The sequence below is a fragment of the Oryctolagus cuniculus genome, chromosome 6 (assembly GCF_964237555.1).
Source record: "Oryctolagus cuniculus chromosome 6, mOryCun1.1, whole genome shotgun sequence".
NCBI classification, from domain to species: domain Eukaryota; kingdom Metazoa; phylum Chordata; class Mammalia; order Lagomorpha; family Leporidae; genus Oryctolagus; species Oryctolagus cuniculus.
In genome coordinates this window covers 39,612,978-39,628,128 of record NC_091437.1, presented here as the reverse complement: position 1 = coordinate 39,628,128, position 15,151 = coordinate 39,612,978, and the positions used below count along the sequence as shown (strand labels likewise).

Sequence of the window (15,151 nt, the reverse complement as noted above, 5' to 3'; positions counted from 1 at the left end):
GATAAATATACATAAGCATGATGCACGCACATGATTCTGAAACAGTTTCACATCAGGGTCTGTTCTTCGAGTAACCAGCTGCCATGCTGTAAAAAACTTGGCATGGATACAGAACGCTGACCAAGGCTAAAGAGACCCTGGACAATGCTCCAGACCCAGTTGACCTCCTAACTGAATGGTCTCGTGAACAACATTAAAAACTGCACATGGAAGAGCAGGAATACTCAGATTACTCCAGCCAATCCACACAAGTCATGAGCAGTAATAAATAACTGTTGTAAGCCGGTACATTCGGGGTGGCTTTTACACTGCCGTTGATAACAAAACTAATTGATCTGCAATGCCATGTGCCGTACTGCATTTATCACAGCTGTGTTTTGCATGTGTCCACAAAATGCCTATGTTGAGACTTGCGCCCTCATCAATCCAATAGTGTTGGGAAGTAGAACTTATTCACAGGTGATTAGGCCTTGAGGGTTCTGTCCTCAGGAATGGGTTAACGCTGTTTTCATAGGAGACACTCTGCTGTTGTGGGAAGGAATTCCGATCACAAGGTACATTTGTGTCCCCTTCCCTCTGTCCTGTGCGTACACTCTTGTCCTTCTGCCACCTGCCATGCGATGCCCAAGCCGAGGACACCCCGTGCCAGCCCCCTCGTCTTGGATTGCCCAGCCTCTAGAATTGTGAGGAAATGCATTTCCGTTCCATATAACATACCTATTTGGCGATTTTCTGTTATCACAGAACAAAACTACAGCAATCACCATGTGAAATAACAAGACTTTCCTATCTGATTAGTATCCTTACTCTGCCATCAGAATCTCTGTGAGAACACATGTTTTGCCAGGTTATTTGCCAATGTACACATCTTTGATGTCTGTGACAATACCTGGAAACTAGTAGGTACTCAACAAACTGTGGTGATTGGAAGGAAATGTTAAGGCAGCTAGGTAGAATGGAGCCTTTATGTGTAGGAAGGAGCAAAAAAACTGAGTTTTAAAGAAAAGAATTCACGTGCAATGGAGTAAGGAAACAAGTCCTGAAAGCAGGACCCAGCCTCTAGTGTTGGTGTCCCCTGGGCCTCGGGGTATCCCTGCCTGGCCTTTATCACAACGTGCTCTCTGACCTGAGGAAATGAAACAGCTGGCCCTGCTGGCCTCAAAGACTCCTTTGCTTCTGCAATAGATAAGCAGCTGATGGCCAGAGTTGTCCAGAGAGGTTTGCTTAGGGGAATTCCACAACCAAAAATCCCCACTCAGACTTTCCCAGAAGAGGGAGGAGGGGAGAAGAAACAGGGACCCCTGGGCACGTCTGTAAGCACCCCAGTCTGAACGCAGCCCTTTACTGAAACACTTCCCTGGTCCATCAGGTGCGGCAGCTTGTGCCTCTCCACTGTTTCCAATGAACTATGAAAAATTGGCCTTCTCGCCCGCTCATTCATTGGTCACATCCTCCCTTGTCTATAGAACAAGTTCTCGGGGTTCTAAGCAGCAGTTACAGAAAGTTCCAAGGCTTTTGATAAAGTACTAGAAAAAAATGTATGAAAGCTCGAAGCGCATTCAAAGATCACCTCAGCCAGTCGTTCTTGTTATGGGTGAGCAGTAGAAGCTCAGCGAGGAACCGGGCACACACTGTGGAGATCAGGCCTTTCCCATAGGGAGCGATCTACAAGTGTCATCTTCTGGAAAGCAGAAGCCCTACAGGGCTGGAGTCCCAGATGCACACAGTGTGAGACTCCGAAAGCACTCCAAGATAGGTGATACCTGTACACTCCAGGTTTTAGATTGGCAACTTTCCGGGTTTGGAGCTATTTTCCTGAACTCTGTCTGCAGAAGATTTCCAGGATGCTTGGGAAAGTGGCATTTGGCACATGCCTGGTGGTCTTGCGTCACTTCTCATCTGTGAGCCTCGGCTGTGACTACTCTGTGACATTGTACCCATACTAACTAGTTCCCCAGTCTCTATTCCCGGTTTTCACATGTGTTACACCCTGTGCTAACTGGTTCCTGTTTACTTCTGATAGAAAAATACTATTGTAATTCTTACGTCTTGTTGAGTAAACCACACATCAAACCATTTGGATAATATGTCCTAACAGCTAATATAAGAGAAGATGCCCATCTCTGCCTGCCTATATGCAAAGCCTACCATTGACTGCCTTCTTCCCACAATGCATCCGTTCTCATGGGGTTGCCTATCTCAGCCTCAGCCCAACATTCAACCCTGAATATCCACGTAAGGCAATTTCACTGGAAGGTGCCTCATTCCTTTGAGTTCATACTTGCTGTCAGTCATAGGCTGAGAATTAGTCAATACTTACTTAATATGTCAGTTCTCTTTCGGTTCAGGAGAAGCCCCTAACTCAACCCCAAAAAGTATCTACTCTGAGTCTTTTCTATCTGCAGGAATGCTACTGAGAAGCACACCTAGGCAGAGAGAAACTATAAACATCTTGGTAATCTAAGTTCCCTCAGATTTATAGATTGGTATATCCTGTCATGTATAAATATTCACTTGTGCTTAGAATGGGTAAAGCATCCTTTTGTTTATAACCTTAGGCTTAGCAACTCGGCGATTTTTAGTCACATGCCATTTTTTCCCATTCTTACTTGTAAAGACAGTATGTATACATCAGGAGCGGCACTTCTCTGATTCAAGGAGGTTTGCCAGTGGGATAGGAGTGGGGAGATGTTGCTGGCCCTGCCTTCGTGTTTTTCTGCTACTGTCAGAAAAATTGCGGCTGGAAAAAGTCACTTAGTCAAGGTCATCCAGTTTTACAGATGACAACATTGTTACCTGTGACTCTTGGCACCTAGCACTTCGATGCTAACATGCACAGCTTAATTCAATCTATAAACCTCGTCTTTATTTGGGTGGTAGACAGTGAAACTGGCTTTTTTTTTTTTCCTTCCCCTGCCTCAACGGATTCTGAGAAAAGTCTCCCTGTTTTCAAGGCCTAGCTCCCTGGATTTTCTCCTGATGCATACTGGTTGCTGCCTACAGACTGGGTTGCCTAGCAACCAAGCTCTGCAGGCTTCCTCATAGACAAAGGCTTTTTCCTTCCAGTCCAACTGCTGTACTAATGCTCATTGTTGACAAGGGAACAGCTCCCTTCTGAGCATATGCTATAATCTGAAGGCTGCTATGGGAACTCAGTGCCAGGAGTTAGGAACATCTCTCCCGAAACACAGAGGAGAGACAGAAGTGGGAGGACCAACTCATGTATGGCAGAGCCTATTTCCTGCACTGATAGATGATCGTGCATTCATTTTCATTTGGTCACTCACCAGAAATTCTGTTGGAGAAGGAATTTCCTTGGAGTAGATTCTCAGTTTAAAGGTTAATTCACAATCCCATCTTTGTGTCCCATAAAACCCACAATGGAATCCTGTAATATTGCCAGGCAATACAACCACACAGTCTGAAATCACTTCCTATCTATCAGCTAAGTAGCTCAGATTTGAGCTGTGCCTAACTGCAAACCCTCAAATTCATACAAACAATTCACAACCATCTTATTGGACCCTAACATCAGAGTAAGCAGAACATGGAATGACATTATCAGCACCTGGTATGAGGAAACCAGGGGACTCACCCAAGGGAGACAGGGAGGAGGAGAGAGAGTCCCTTGTTCAAAATCAGCGTTTCTGAGGCCTGTGATTGCAGGTGCCTGCCAACTCTGGGACAAATGCATCCTCACGTGGAAAGCAACTTGATATATGTGGCTTGCCTGCAGAGAATGGAGGACAGAGGGTTATTTTCTAAATTAGTAAATAAGCTGCAAGAAATTTAGCAATTTATTCTGGGTCACTCAGCAAAGCTGTGACCCTCTTAGCTGTTTCAAACAAGGCAATCAGCCATTTAAACACCACATTCCTGATGCCTCTGTGTCTTTAATGCAGCATAGGAATGAATGCATTTAGAGCGATATGCAAACAAGTAGATTTTCAGTACCAATTATTGGTAACTGAAACTAATACACACCACTGTTGAACGTAACGATATTTTATATGATTGCTTTCCTAGGGAAAGCAAAACGGTAAATGAGTTCAAGTATTCCATCTCTTTTCCTCATATTTGTGTCATCTACAGATCTTTATAGAGTCTGGCATACAGAAGGAATGATAGTTGGATGAGAGATAGACACAGAAATGTAATAAAAGAAAAAAATAGAAAACAAGTAAGCCGACACTTATCCAATATCGCAAAATGGGCTTGTGTTCCAATCTCTTTTCCCTAATTTCCTAAACTGACACCACCTTGAGTTCAAAATTAAGAAGACCCTCCTGGCATTTCAAAACTGCTAAGATGACATACTATTTTCCAGAAGAAAAGTAAAGATCTTCCTTGTGAAATGAGACTCAGTACCTATCTACAAGTCCTAAGCCCCTATCATCCAATTGGGAACAGAAGAAATTCCATTAAAACTGGAAATTTCCTTTTAGATTTTATTACTTTCTCCCTTCTACTGAATATTTATCTAGTTTTACCATTGATTTTATGGCAAATTACTCAGAGCAGTATCATAAAGATCATCAAATCAGGTTGACTTAGGTTAAAGGCCTCCCTTCATAGTTCCAGGTCAAACTTTGGCCAATGTCAGAAAATGGTTGTAGACAATGATAGTGCATATAAAATATGTAGCTTAGATCTAGCATATATGGGGTCAATAAGCATTACGCACTGATTTCTTTTAAACAAAAGTTGGTTTTCAAACTTGCAATAAAAAGGTTTATTTATTTAAAAGAATGAGAGAGACAGAGACATTCCTTCTGCTGGTTCACTCCCCAAATAGCCACGATGGCCAGGACTGGTCCATGCTAAAGTCAGGAGCCTGGAACTCCATCCAAGTCTCCCATGTGGATGCTAAGGGCAACACTCTTGGACCATCCTCTGCTTCCTTCCCAAGTACATGAGCAGGGATCTGCACTGGAAGTCGAATAGTCTGGACTCAAATCAGCACTCCAGTATGATGAGTATGTCTTTGTGGCAAGCATCAGCAGCTTCACCCACTGCACTACAATGTCAGCCCCAGTTTTCTAAGTTTTATTGGAGAGGGAGAGGGAGAGGGAATGAATGAATGAATAAATATGAATGAGGGATACAGGGACCGAGCTCTCATCCTCTGTATCACTCCTTCAGTGACCACAATGGGCAGAGCTACACCAGGCTGAAGCATGTCATCCCCCACATCAGTGCCACAAACTGCACACTTGGGCTCTCATCTGCTGGGCCCCAGGTTGAGCATTAGCCAAAAGCTATCATCAGGGACAGAGCTGGGGCTGAAACCCAGGCACTCCAATATGGAACGCGGGCATCCATAATAGGAGGCTTAACACCTCCCCTCATTAATTTTGGGGATAATAGTCATTTAAATAAGTCAATATTTGGATTCCTATCATTTTTATTGAGGAGACCATGTTCTTTCAGCAGGATCCCAACATGTTTCAAACTTTTCAAGCAACTCATGGAAAGAATTTGCAGTACGTTTCCAAGAACCATGAGTATAAATGGCATTTAACCTGATGTACCCCCTTTTCTGGCCCAGGGAGAAAATTCCAGAGAAGCAGCAGTCTAGATGTTGTCTATGCAGAAATTTGCCACTGGCACTCCAGGACTTGCTTTCTCACGCCCCACCTCCCACCAGGAGGGGCTTCTTTAGTACACACTGTTCCTGTCCCTCCCTAAGCTGAATCAGAACAAACCATGTTTTTCCATCACATGCTAGATTTTTCTGACACCATCTGTTCTCCTAAGCCCACAGCACAGTTTTCCTTGCTGTCACAACTCTATTTGAACATGATGAGAAGAAATGTGATGAATGATTCTAAGCAGGGTTATTTACCTTCTAACTACCCACCACTAAAGGGTAGGGAATTTGTATTTGGTAGTAGTACAGGACCTTCCAGCACTGGGATAATATCATTAGGCCCACCTACTGTGGCAAGTTTGACTGACAGATATAAGGGCTGATTCCAAAAAGTTTCAATACAGGAGGAAGCAGTGGCTATCGGTGCTACCTTAGCTCTTTTTTACTGATCTCTTAATTTCTACTAGACACTAAGTTGATCACCTTAAACAGATCATAATGATTGTTACAGCACCCCCAGAAGATAAAAGACACTGTGTCTTTCATGTGAATAGCTGAGAAACCAGTGGCTTTAGAAGATGAATTAATCTTTCCACACAGTGCTAGTTAGTTGCAGTGTTGGGATGTGAACCTAAGTTATCTGTCGCTACACTTTCTGTTCTTGACCACTTATAAACTTCCTCCAGCGACAATGGTGCACTAACAATCAGCTGATTTTCACTTGCCTGCTCCCAACATTAGTAAGACTTCTCCTGGACTGGTAGGAATGAAATCTTTTTGGATAAAAAAAGGCGGGGTGGGGGTGGGGGAATCTGCATGTGGCTCATTATTATGGTAATATGGGAAATGTAATGAGAGGTAAATGGGAACTGTTTGTATTACTGACAATTTTTGTTTTGTAAATGTAAAATTATATTGAGTAAAATGGTTCTTTAAATGTTATATTTTGCTGCTGTTGCAGTCCTAATGTGGAAGTCCAGTAATGGACAAATGAAATCCTTCATCTACACACACAAGCAACCATTACGTTTCATCATGTACTATAGATGCTCAGTGACTATGACTGATGGTGGCTCATTGAAAGAAGACTATTACTGGGGGTGGAGGGGATCAAATTACTTTTCATTCAAATCAGGATATGTTTGAGAGGGCAAGAGATCAACATCTTTCTAGGAGAGCAGGATGCTGCTGAAAGTCCTGCTATATACCAGGGCAGTCTTGGGCAAACTGGACCACAAGGTTTCCCTAGTCACAATTCCTATTCTTACTATATGCACTCCATGCCATGAGTTTCCTCGGTGATAAAGGTCAGAAACAGTCTTTGAAACATGTACATTGGAATACCAAAAAAATCAAGCCATCTACCCCAAATGCAAACCCAGAGAGGGAGACGATCAGACAACCTGGATGTCACCCTGATTTTGTTTTCCCTTTTATAAATGTGTTTGTGATTCTTTTTTCCCACTCCTCAGCAGATGCTCCCTGATTTGCGCTCCGGCTAATGTCACTCACATCAAGAGTGTTGCCAAATGCAATGAGGTGCAACTGACACCAGGGAAGATGATGAGCAAGGAGAATGGCAGCTGGCTGCGTTTCCTTCTTGTAGAATTTTAATGAATCAAGCAGCACATCTGTATGTGCTAGAAGCCAGCAGAATGCTCTCTTCCCCAACTGTAAGATCTAAGGACCATGAAGTGGGTTCCACCTTCCTGACAGGCAGGATGGGGCCCGAATAGAAAATGAAACTTCGTAGATGTAAGAGGCAGCTGCAGAGCCGCTGGAAGAACTTCAGACAGGGGGTGCGGAAACCGAGTTCTCCCCTTCTCTCATTCTCTCTCTGCTATTCGTCAGTTTCGAGACTTAGACATACTATCTTAAGACTCTGTCACTAAATATACATTACAGCTACCTTAAGCAAATTATATATATGCATATGTGTGTGTATATATGTATGTATGTATGTATAAACACACCACACACACACACACACCCCTTCAAGTTTCCATAGACATTTCATAGAGGCCAATGGCAAGAATTGTCCAAGGTCTCAAAAGGGCTATAGACAGGAAGTAGAAAACCACTGCAGGGCTCGTTCTTTCATTATGGCTTCTTTCCAGCAATCTGCTTCTGCATCTTCTTTCTCTATCAGTTACCTTTTCGTTTTCTTCCCTATCTGCCTAGTGGCAAATAACCCAAATCCCCGTGATCTGGTCATACCCCCCGAGGAGAGAATCATTCTTGGCTTTCATTCTCCTTTGCGTGTGTAGTTCCCAGGTGATAGACCTAGCTGGTTGTCAGGTGACTTCCATGGAACTGTAGATGTCACACCTGAGGCCCACTATTTTTTTTTTTTTTTTTTTTGACAGGCAGAGTTAGAGAGAGAGACAGACAGAGAGAAAGGTCTTCTTTTTTCCGTTGGTTCACCCCACAAATGGCCGCTGCGCTGATCCGAAGCCAGGAGCCAGGTGCTTCTCCTGGTCTCCCATGCGGGTGCAGGGCCCAAGCACCTGGGCCATCCTCCACTGCCTTCCCGGGCCACAGCAAAGAGCTGGACTGGAAGAGGAGCAGCCGGGATAGATTCCGGCGCCCCAACCTGGACTAGAACCCAGGGTGCCTGCGCCACAGGCAGAGGATTAGCCTAGTGAGCCATGGCGCTGGCCGCTGAGGCCCACTTTTATGACTCAACGCTCAAAGTATCAGCGTCAGCTGTAGGGGACTAGGAGCTGAGTCAGCATTTTTGACACTATTCACTTGTTTGTAACTTTATTTCCTCAACAGTTATATCTGAACTCCCCTCCCTCCTATGTTTATGTACCTTAAAGGAGACTATGTGCAGGGGGAAACAATGCTTGACATGCCAAGGGCTTTACATCAAGTGTTAGATTTTTCACTTGTTACCCTGCGGCCCATATATCATATATATATATATATATATATATCTCACGTTCTCAAAGGTGTGGTCCTCCCTCCCTGGACACCTGGCAGATCAGTGTCACTGCCAGAAGGAATAGTTTTCTCCATGCACATGTTATGAGCTGCACTTCACTGACAGGCCAGAACCCTCTCTCTCCATGTTTGTAAGGAATTTCTTTATTTGCATTATGTAAATGCTACCTTGTACAATTTCATATTCATAATTATTATCATTAATAAACTCGGTTGTTTCTCTGAGCTCTGAGGTACTTAATTACCAGAAATGTAAACACAATCTAAGGAGTACAGAAAGCATGAATATTTACTTATACTGACAGATTTTGTTTCTGACTTGCCATGGTTATTAATATTTTAGTGTTACAGCCACTGTGGTCTATCAGTGTAAGTACTCAATAGAGAGCAAGGGCGACTCCCCAACCCAGACCTCAATCTGTTAACGGATATCAATTCAAAGGCAAAGAACACACATACATTCAGGTCTCATAATGATCAAACAACAGATGTCTATTGAGATCTATGGTGGGAAAAAAAATCAACATTGTTAGGGGCTCAAAAGGACTTTTAATGTAAAATAATACTCTGAAAATATTTTCCTGATAGATCCTGTCCACAGATCTGATCCACACACCCCCTCCCCACCAATGATCTCCAGAAATGACTTGCTGGGAAGAGCACTAAGATCTAATTTTGACTCTAAAATTTACAGCCCTCAAATTCCTCACTAGCAGAGGGAGGCATAATTATAATGTCTGCTCTGCTCTGTTGGAACTGGCAGAGAGTAAATATGTTGAAATAGAAACAGCAGAGAAGAGTTTAAAGTCAGTGGTTCAGGCTTATTTTACCAGGATGAGCCCGAAGCAACACATCTTCTGGGTGAGTATCAACTATCTTGCATAGAACCATTAAGAAACCAGGTAGATTCATAACTTGAAACCTTAGCAGGTAAATACAAACAGGCTGTAGCTCTATGAGAATATTGGTTAGCATAGATTGAGTCTTGGTCAAATAGGAAAGAGGGAGATGTAGGAAGATAAATTAGGAAAAGTGATTAAGAAGGACAGAGAGAGACAAAGCGGAAAAGAAAACAGGATAACCTTGAACAGAAAATACACTGAATATACAGAAAAATAATTTGAGTAGTGAGCATTGTGGTGCAGCCGACAATGTTGCAACTTGTGAAGCCTCCATCCAAGTCCTGGCTCTGCTCTGGAGTCCAGCTTCCTGCTGCACCATGGGAGGCACAGGTGAAGAATCAAGTACATGGTTCCCTGCCACACCTGTGGTATACCCTACTGGAGTTCCTGGCTCCCAGCCTCAGCCTGGCTCAGCCTTAGTTGTAGGTATTTGGAGAGTGAACCAGAAGATGGAAGACTGTACCTCACTCACTCTCTCGGCCTTTCAAATATTAGAGGAAAAAAATAACTTGAGAAGTAGCTATTTTTTGTACTGTCAAAGTGTACACAAGCATGCTTAGACGCAGACACACATGTATTTAAATATTCCTCCACACAGTCCATATTCACAGTCTCATCTTCATCTTGTTAGGTCCAACTTTCGTGTCCATAACTCACATTAATATGCTCTCACAAGTCACTCTCCCACACTCACACACATATATACATCCACACTCTCTCCCCTGTGTATTTTCTCTCAGCTCGAAGGACAGCTCTAGTCTACAACGTGAATGCTTTGAAAGCACGTCTAGGCATGAGGACACAGTCTGTCTCCCCAGAAAGAGTGAATCGGAAGGCACAAAGACCTGACCCAATGCCAACAGAAAGGTCAGCATGACCAACACCAGCTTCCTAAAGCAACTGGCAAGTTTTCTGTGCATGAACATGGAAGAAATTCAGGTTAATGGCTGGGTACTGTCATTATCCAGTTTGAAGCCCATCTTTGAGAGGATATATTAGTGATGTGTTTGCCAAATTGTTTGATTCAAATGTTAACCGAGACACAAATACATAGAAATAAATAAAAAAACAAAAAACCCTACATGAAAGATCTCTGCGAGTGAGATCCCAGTGAAAAGAACAGGTCATCAAAGAAGGAGGTACCTTTCTCTGAAGGGAGGAGAGAACTTCCACTTGGACTACGACCTTGTCTAAATATGGTCAGAGTCGGTGAACTCAAAAGGCTTCCATAGCCTTGGCGACTCATGACAAGAGGCTAGGGTAATTACTGATGCCATAAACAAGAGTGTCAATTTGTTAAGTCAACAACAGGAGTCACTGTGCACTTACTCCTCATGTAGGATCTCTGTCCTTAATGTGTAGTTCAATGTGAATTAATGCTATGACTAGTGCCAAACAGTACTTTACACTTTGTGTTATGTGTGGGTGCAAACTGATGAAATCTTTACTTAATATATGCTAAATTGATCTTCTGTATATAAAGAGAATTGAAAATGAATCTTGATGTGAATGGAAGGGGGGAGGGAGAGGGAAAGGAGAGGGTTGCGGGTGGCAGGGAAGTTATGCGGGGGGTGGGGGGAAGCCATTGTAATCCACAAGCTGTACTTTGGAAATTTATATTCATTAAATAAAAGTTTAAAAAAAAGAAATATAAATTACAACCTTTCTAGATCCATCCCTCCTAACTGCACAAAGGAATCAAATGTTTCACAAACATACAACACACTTGAACATCTATAACTATCAAATATATCACTCCTAAGGTTCATATCCAGCTCTGAGTTCTTATTAAACAAGCCTTTAGTTGCATACCTGAATGTAGTACTGTATAAAGCATAGGAAAATTGGATAGATTTTATGATTACAGCTCAGTAAGAATTGTGTGTAGAAACTGTTCTTTTTTTTCTTTTTTCTTTTTTTTCTTTGTTTTTAACTTTTATTTAATGAATATAAATTTCCAAAGTACAGCTTATGGATTACAATGGCTTCCCCCCCATAATGTCCCTCCCACACGCAACCCCCCCCTTTCCCACTCCCTCTCCCCTTCCATTCACATCAAGATTCACTTTCAATTCTCTTTATATACAGAAGATCAATTTAGCATATATTAAGTAAAGGTTTCAACAGTTTGTACCCACATAGAAACACAAAGTGAACAATACTGTTTGAGTACTAGTTATAGCATTAAATCACAATGTACAGCACATTAAGGACAGAGATCCTACATGAGGAGTAAGTGCACAGTGACTCCTGCTGTTGACTTAACAAATTGGCACTCTTGTTTATGGCATCAGTAATCACCCTAGGCTCTTGCCATGAGTTTCCAAGGCTATGGAAGCCTTTTGAGTTCACCGACTCTGACCATATTTAGACAAGGTCGTAGTCCAAGTGGAAGTTCTCTCCTCCCTTCAGAGAAAGGTACCTCCTTCTTTAATGACCTGTTCTTTTCACTGGGATCTCACTCGCGGATCTTTCATTTAAGTCTTTTCTTTTTTTTTTTTTTTTTTTTGCCAGAGTGTCTTGGCTTTCCATGCCTGAAATACTCTCATGGGCTTTTCAGCCAGATCCGCATGCCTTAAAGGTTGATTCTGAGGCCAGAGTGCTGTTTAGGACATCCGCCATTCTATGAGTCTGCTGTGTATCTTGCTTCCCATGTTGGATCGTTCTCTCCCTTTTTGATTCTATCGGTTAGTATATGCAGACACTATTCTTGTTTATGTGATCCCTTTGACTCTTAGTCCTATCATAATCATCCATTGTGAACAGAAATTGATCACTTGACTAGTGAGATGGCATTGGTACATGCCACCTTGATGGGATTGAATTGGAATCCCCTGGTATATTTCTAACTCTACCGTTTGGGGCAAGTCAGCTTGAGCATGTCCCAAATAGTACATCCCCTCCCTCTCTTATTCCCACTCTTATATTTAACAGCGATCACTTTTCAGTTACGTTTCAACACTTACGAATAACTGTGTATTGATTACAGAATTCAACCAAAAGTATTAAGTAGAACAAACGAAAAAAATACTAAGAGGGATAACGTATTAAGTTGTCGGCGACAACTAACTGAGCACCAAAGGGGAAGCCTGTTGAAGTGAAATGGACACTATGAGAAACAGTGACTTGATCAGCTCTTGTCCTGACGGTTGATGTACAATGTAATACTTTATCCATTGTAGTATTTTTTTTTGTTCTAGTACTATTGGTTGAACTCTGTAATTAACACACATTTATTCTTAGGTGTTTAAATTTTAACTGAAAAGTGATCCCTGTTAGGAATCTGGAAAACATTATGCTGAGTGAAATAAGCCAGTCCCAAAAGGACAAATATCATATGTTCTCCCTGACCAGTGACAACTAACCGAGCACCAAAATGGAAACCTGTTGAAGTGAAATGAACACTATGAGAAATGGTGACTTGATCAGCCCTTGCCCTGACTGTTGATGAACAACTTAATACGTTGTCCCTCTTAGAAACTGTTCTAACAGCTTTGTATTCTCAAATTTAATACTGGCAACACTGCAGAATAGGTATGATTTGGAGTAGGTACTATTATTCCTATTTTGTAGATGAGAAAACAGAAGAATTAAGTATTATGCTATGGACATGTTATAGATAGAATTTGAACCCAGATAGTCTAGGTCTACATATTATGCTAAAAGCAAATTACATTCTTGTGCCAACTATAGACTAGAACTGGCTTCCTGTGATAATGTAGGAAGGACTTTTGTCTGTAGCTGGACTGGACAAGGAGAACTATAACCAGTGAATAAAGTCTGCCACAGGTAAGAACATGAATGGAGATATGCAAAGTGTATATTGGCCACACTAACCCAGGTTGCAGAGGACGAGCCAACACTATAATATGTATGGGCTTGTCTAAATGTAACAGGTGAGATAGGAAGGAACCAAACACAATCTTACTAGGTTGGCGATGCTGTCATGGGTTTGAGCATATGTAAGAATTTGCTGGCACAACTCTAAGATGGATATAACAGCCCAACATCCTAAGATTTTATACCCCTATCCTCTAGTTTAAAATGAGATTTGACAACCACATTGTTTTATAAATCCCCATATCTATTAGTAAAAATAACAGAATTCAATCAACAATCAAACTCCACTTGCTTAGAATACAATGGAGAGTTAAACACCTATCAAAAAGTTGCATGACATAAAGAGATTGTTATATTCCTAAAAATCAATAGAGAAGAAAAGGAACCGACAGTTGAAATGTCAACATTAACAAGACTCAATAGATTTCAGGGCTCTACCAGATCAATTATGTAATAATCCATTCACCTTCCTGAAAGAATTCGATGCTTAATACTGCATACGGATATGTGTAAGGAGAGTGCTGTATGTCCACTTAGTCTTTAGAACTTTGAGCAGCCCTGTAAGAGATTTTGTATAAGGAATCCAGCCATTCTGAAAAGATCCAGGACTGTTCCATGAAGCTAACACTCTGCTCAGATTTGCCAACTAGGGGATGTGATAACAATTTCTCATTCTCTCTCACGACCAAGGGAGGAGGGCCGTGGACTATGACCATGGAATGGCTTGGCACTGAGCCTGGCTTCATTTGAATCACACACTCAACTGACAGAACTAACCAGCCACCAAGACTGAGTTCACTGAACAGGAAAAATGAGACTGCCAAAAGAAAAAAAAAAAAAAAAAAAAAACCAGCTACGGCAATCTGTGGCTATGTTAAGTAGAACAGATAGACATTCATTTATTCCCTGTTCTGCTTCACAAAGAATTGAAGGATTTAAAGGGAGTAATCAACAATGGGGCCAGAAACAGGTATATGAAATCCTTGTTCCATTTTTCCCTGGCAGTTACACACTGAAGAAAGTCCTAAACTCCATGAATATACTTGCAGAGGCATTTTGAGAAGCAGAGTTTACGTGGTTCGGGTACCCAAGTGTGATGATCAGGCACATGGCCCTGATGGGTGGCTGAAGATCCCGGGAATCTGTATTCTAAGAAAAAGCACATTTGGTCCATGTGACTTAATACTTAAACAGTGTGTCATTTGGGAAAGGATTATATCTTTTTGCATGATTCTGGAGAACACAGTATGATTGATATTTGGAAGTTCTAAAACCTGTACAAAAATGATGCCTTGGAAGTAGGGAGTGCCACTAATAACTGAACTACTCCAGAAAATTGCACATTTATAAATCTCTCTACAGCATGCTTAATGTTAGGTGCCAGAAGAGACATTTAAAAAACCATATTTAACCAACTCAGAGCCATATACTTCCTAGCTTCATCTTGTTAGGCTCTGGTATGAGCGATTCCATTCACTTATATGTTAAGCACAAGAAATGACTTGGTCTAAAAACAAAAGTTGTGGTTTTTCTATAGAAAGTCCTAGAACTTTTGATCAAAATTAAGTAACGGGGGAAGTATGTCACATGATTAAATGGAACAAAGTGGCAGAGAGATACCATCTACTTCAGTCATCACAGTATTTACCCTTTCAAAAAAATTCCCCCTACATAGGAAAGAAAACCTCCCCAACAAGACTTCTTTGCCCCTGAGCTATAGATTAGACTGACAGCCATTCAGAAGATTGGACAATAGCAAATCATTTTTCACTGGTAGGGAGCATCAGCCCAGCTACTTTGAACTAAAAGGGGACTCAGAAGCTATCCAAGAATCCCCTTCTTTTCTCTCTTTATGAATTCTGCAGAGTCATTA

At 41.8% G+C, this 15,151-nt stretch overlaps 1 protein-coding gene across 16 annotated transcripts in view; it reads right to left on the bottom strand.

The window, feature by feature from the left end:
- LOC138850199 (uncharacterized) overlaps window positions 1–15,151 on the bottom strand; it is a 458,403-nt gene that overhangs the window by 35,721 nt on the left and 407,531 nt on the right. For 15 of the 16 annotated variants that reach the window (XR_011389855.1, XR_011389857.1, XR_011389860.1 and 12 more), the window contains one exon: window positions 3,596–3,730. Coding sequence is in view for 4 of the 16 variants with exons in the window: in XM_070076346.1 (XP_069932447.1) it covers window positions 3,596–3,730 (135 nt within the window). In the remaining 12 variants the exon portion in view is untranslated. Of the gene's footprint in view, window positions 1–6; window positions 3,731–15,151 lie in introns of those variants that run through there. The other variant, XM_070076345.1, reaches the window with a different exon arrangement.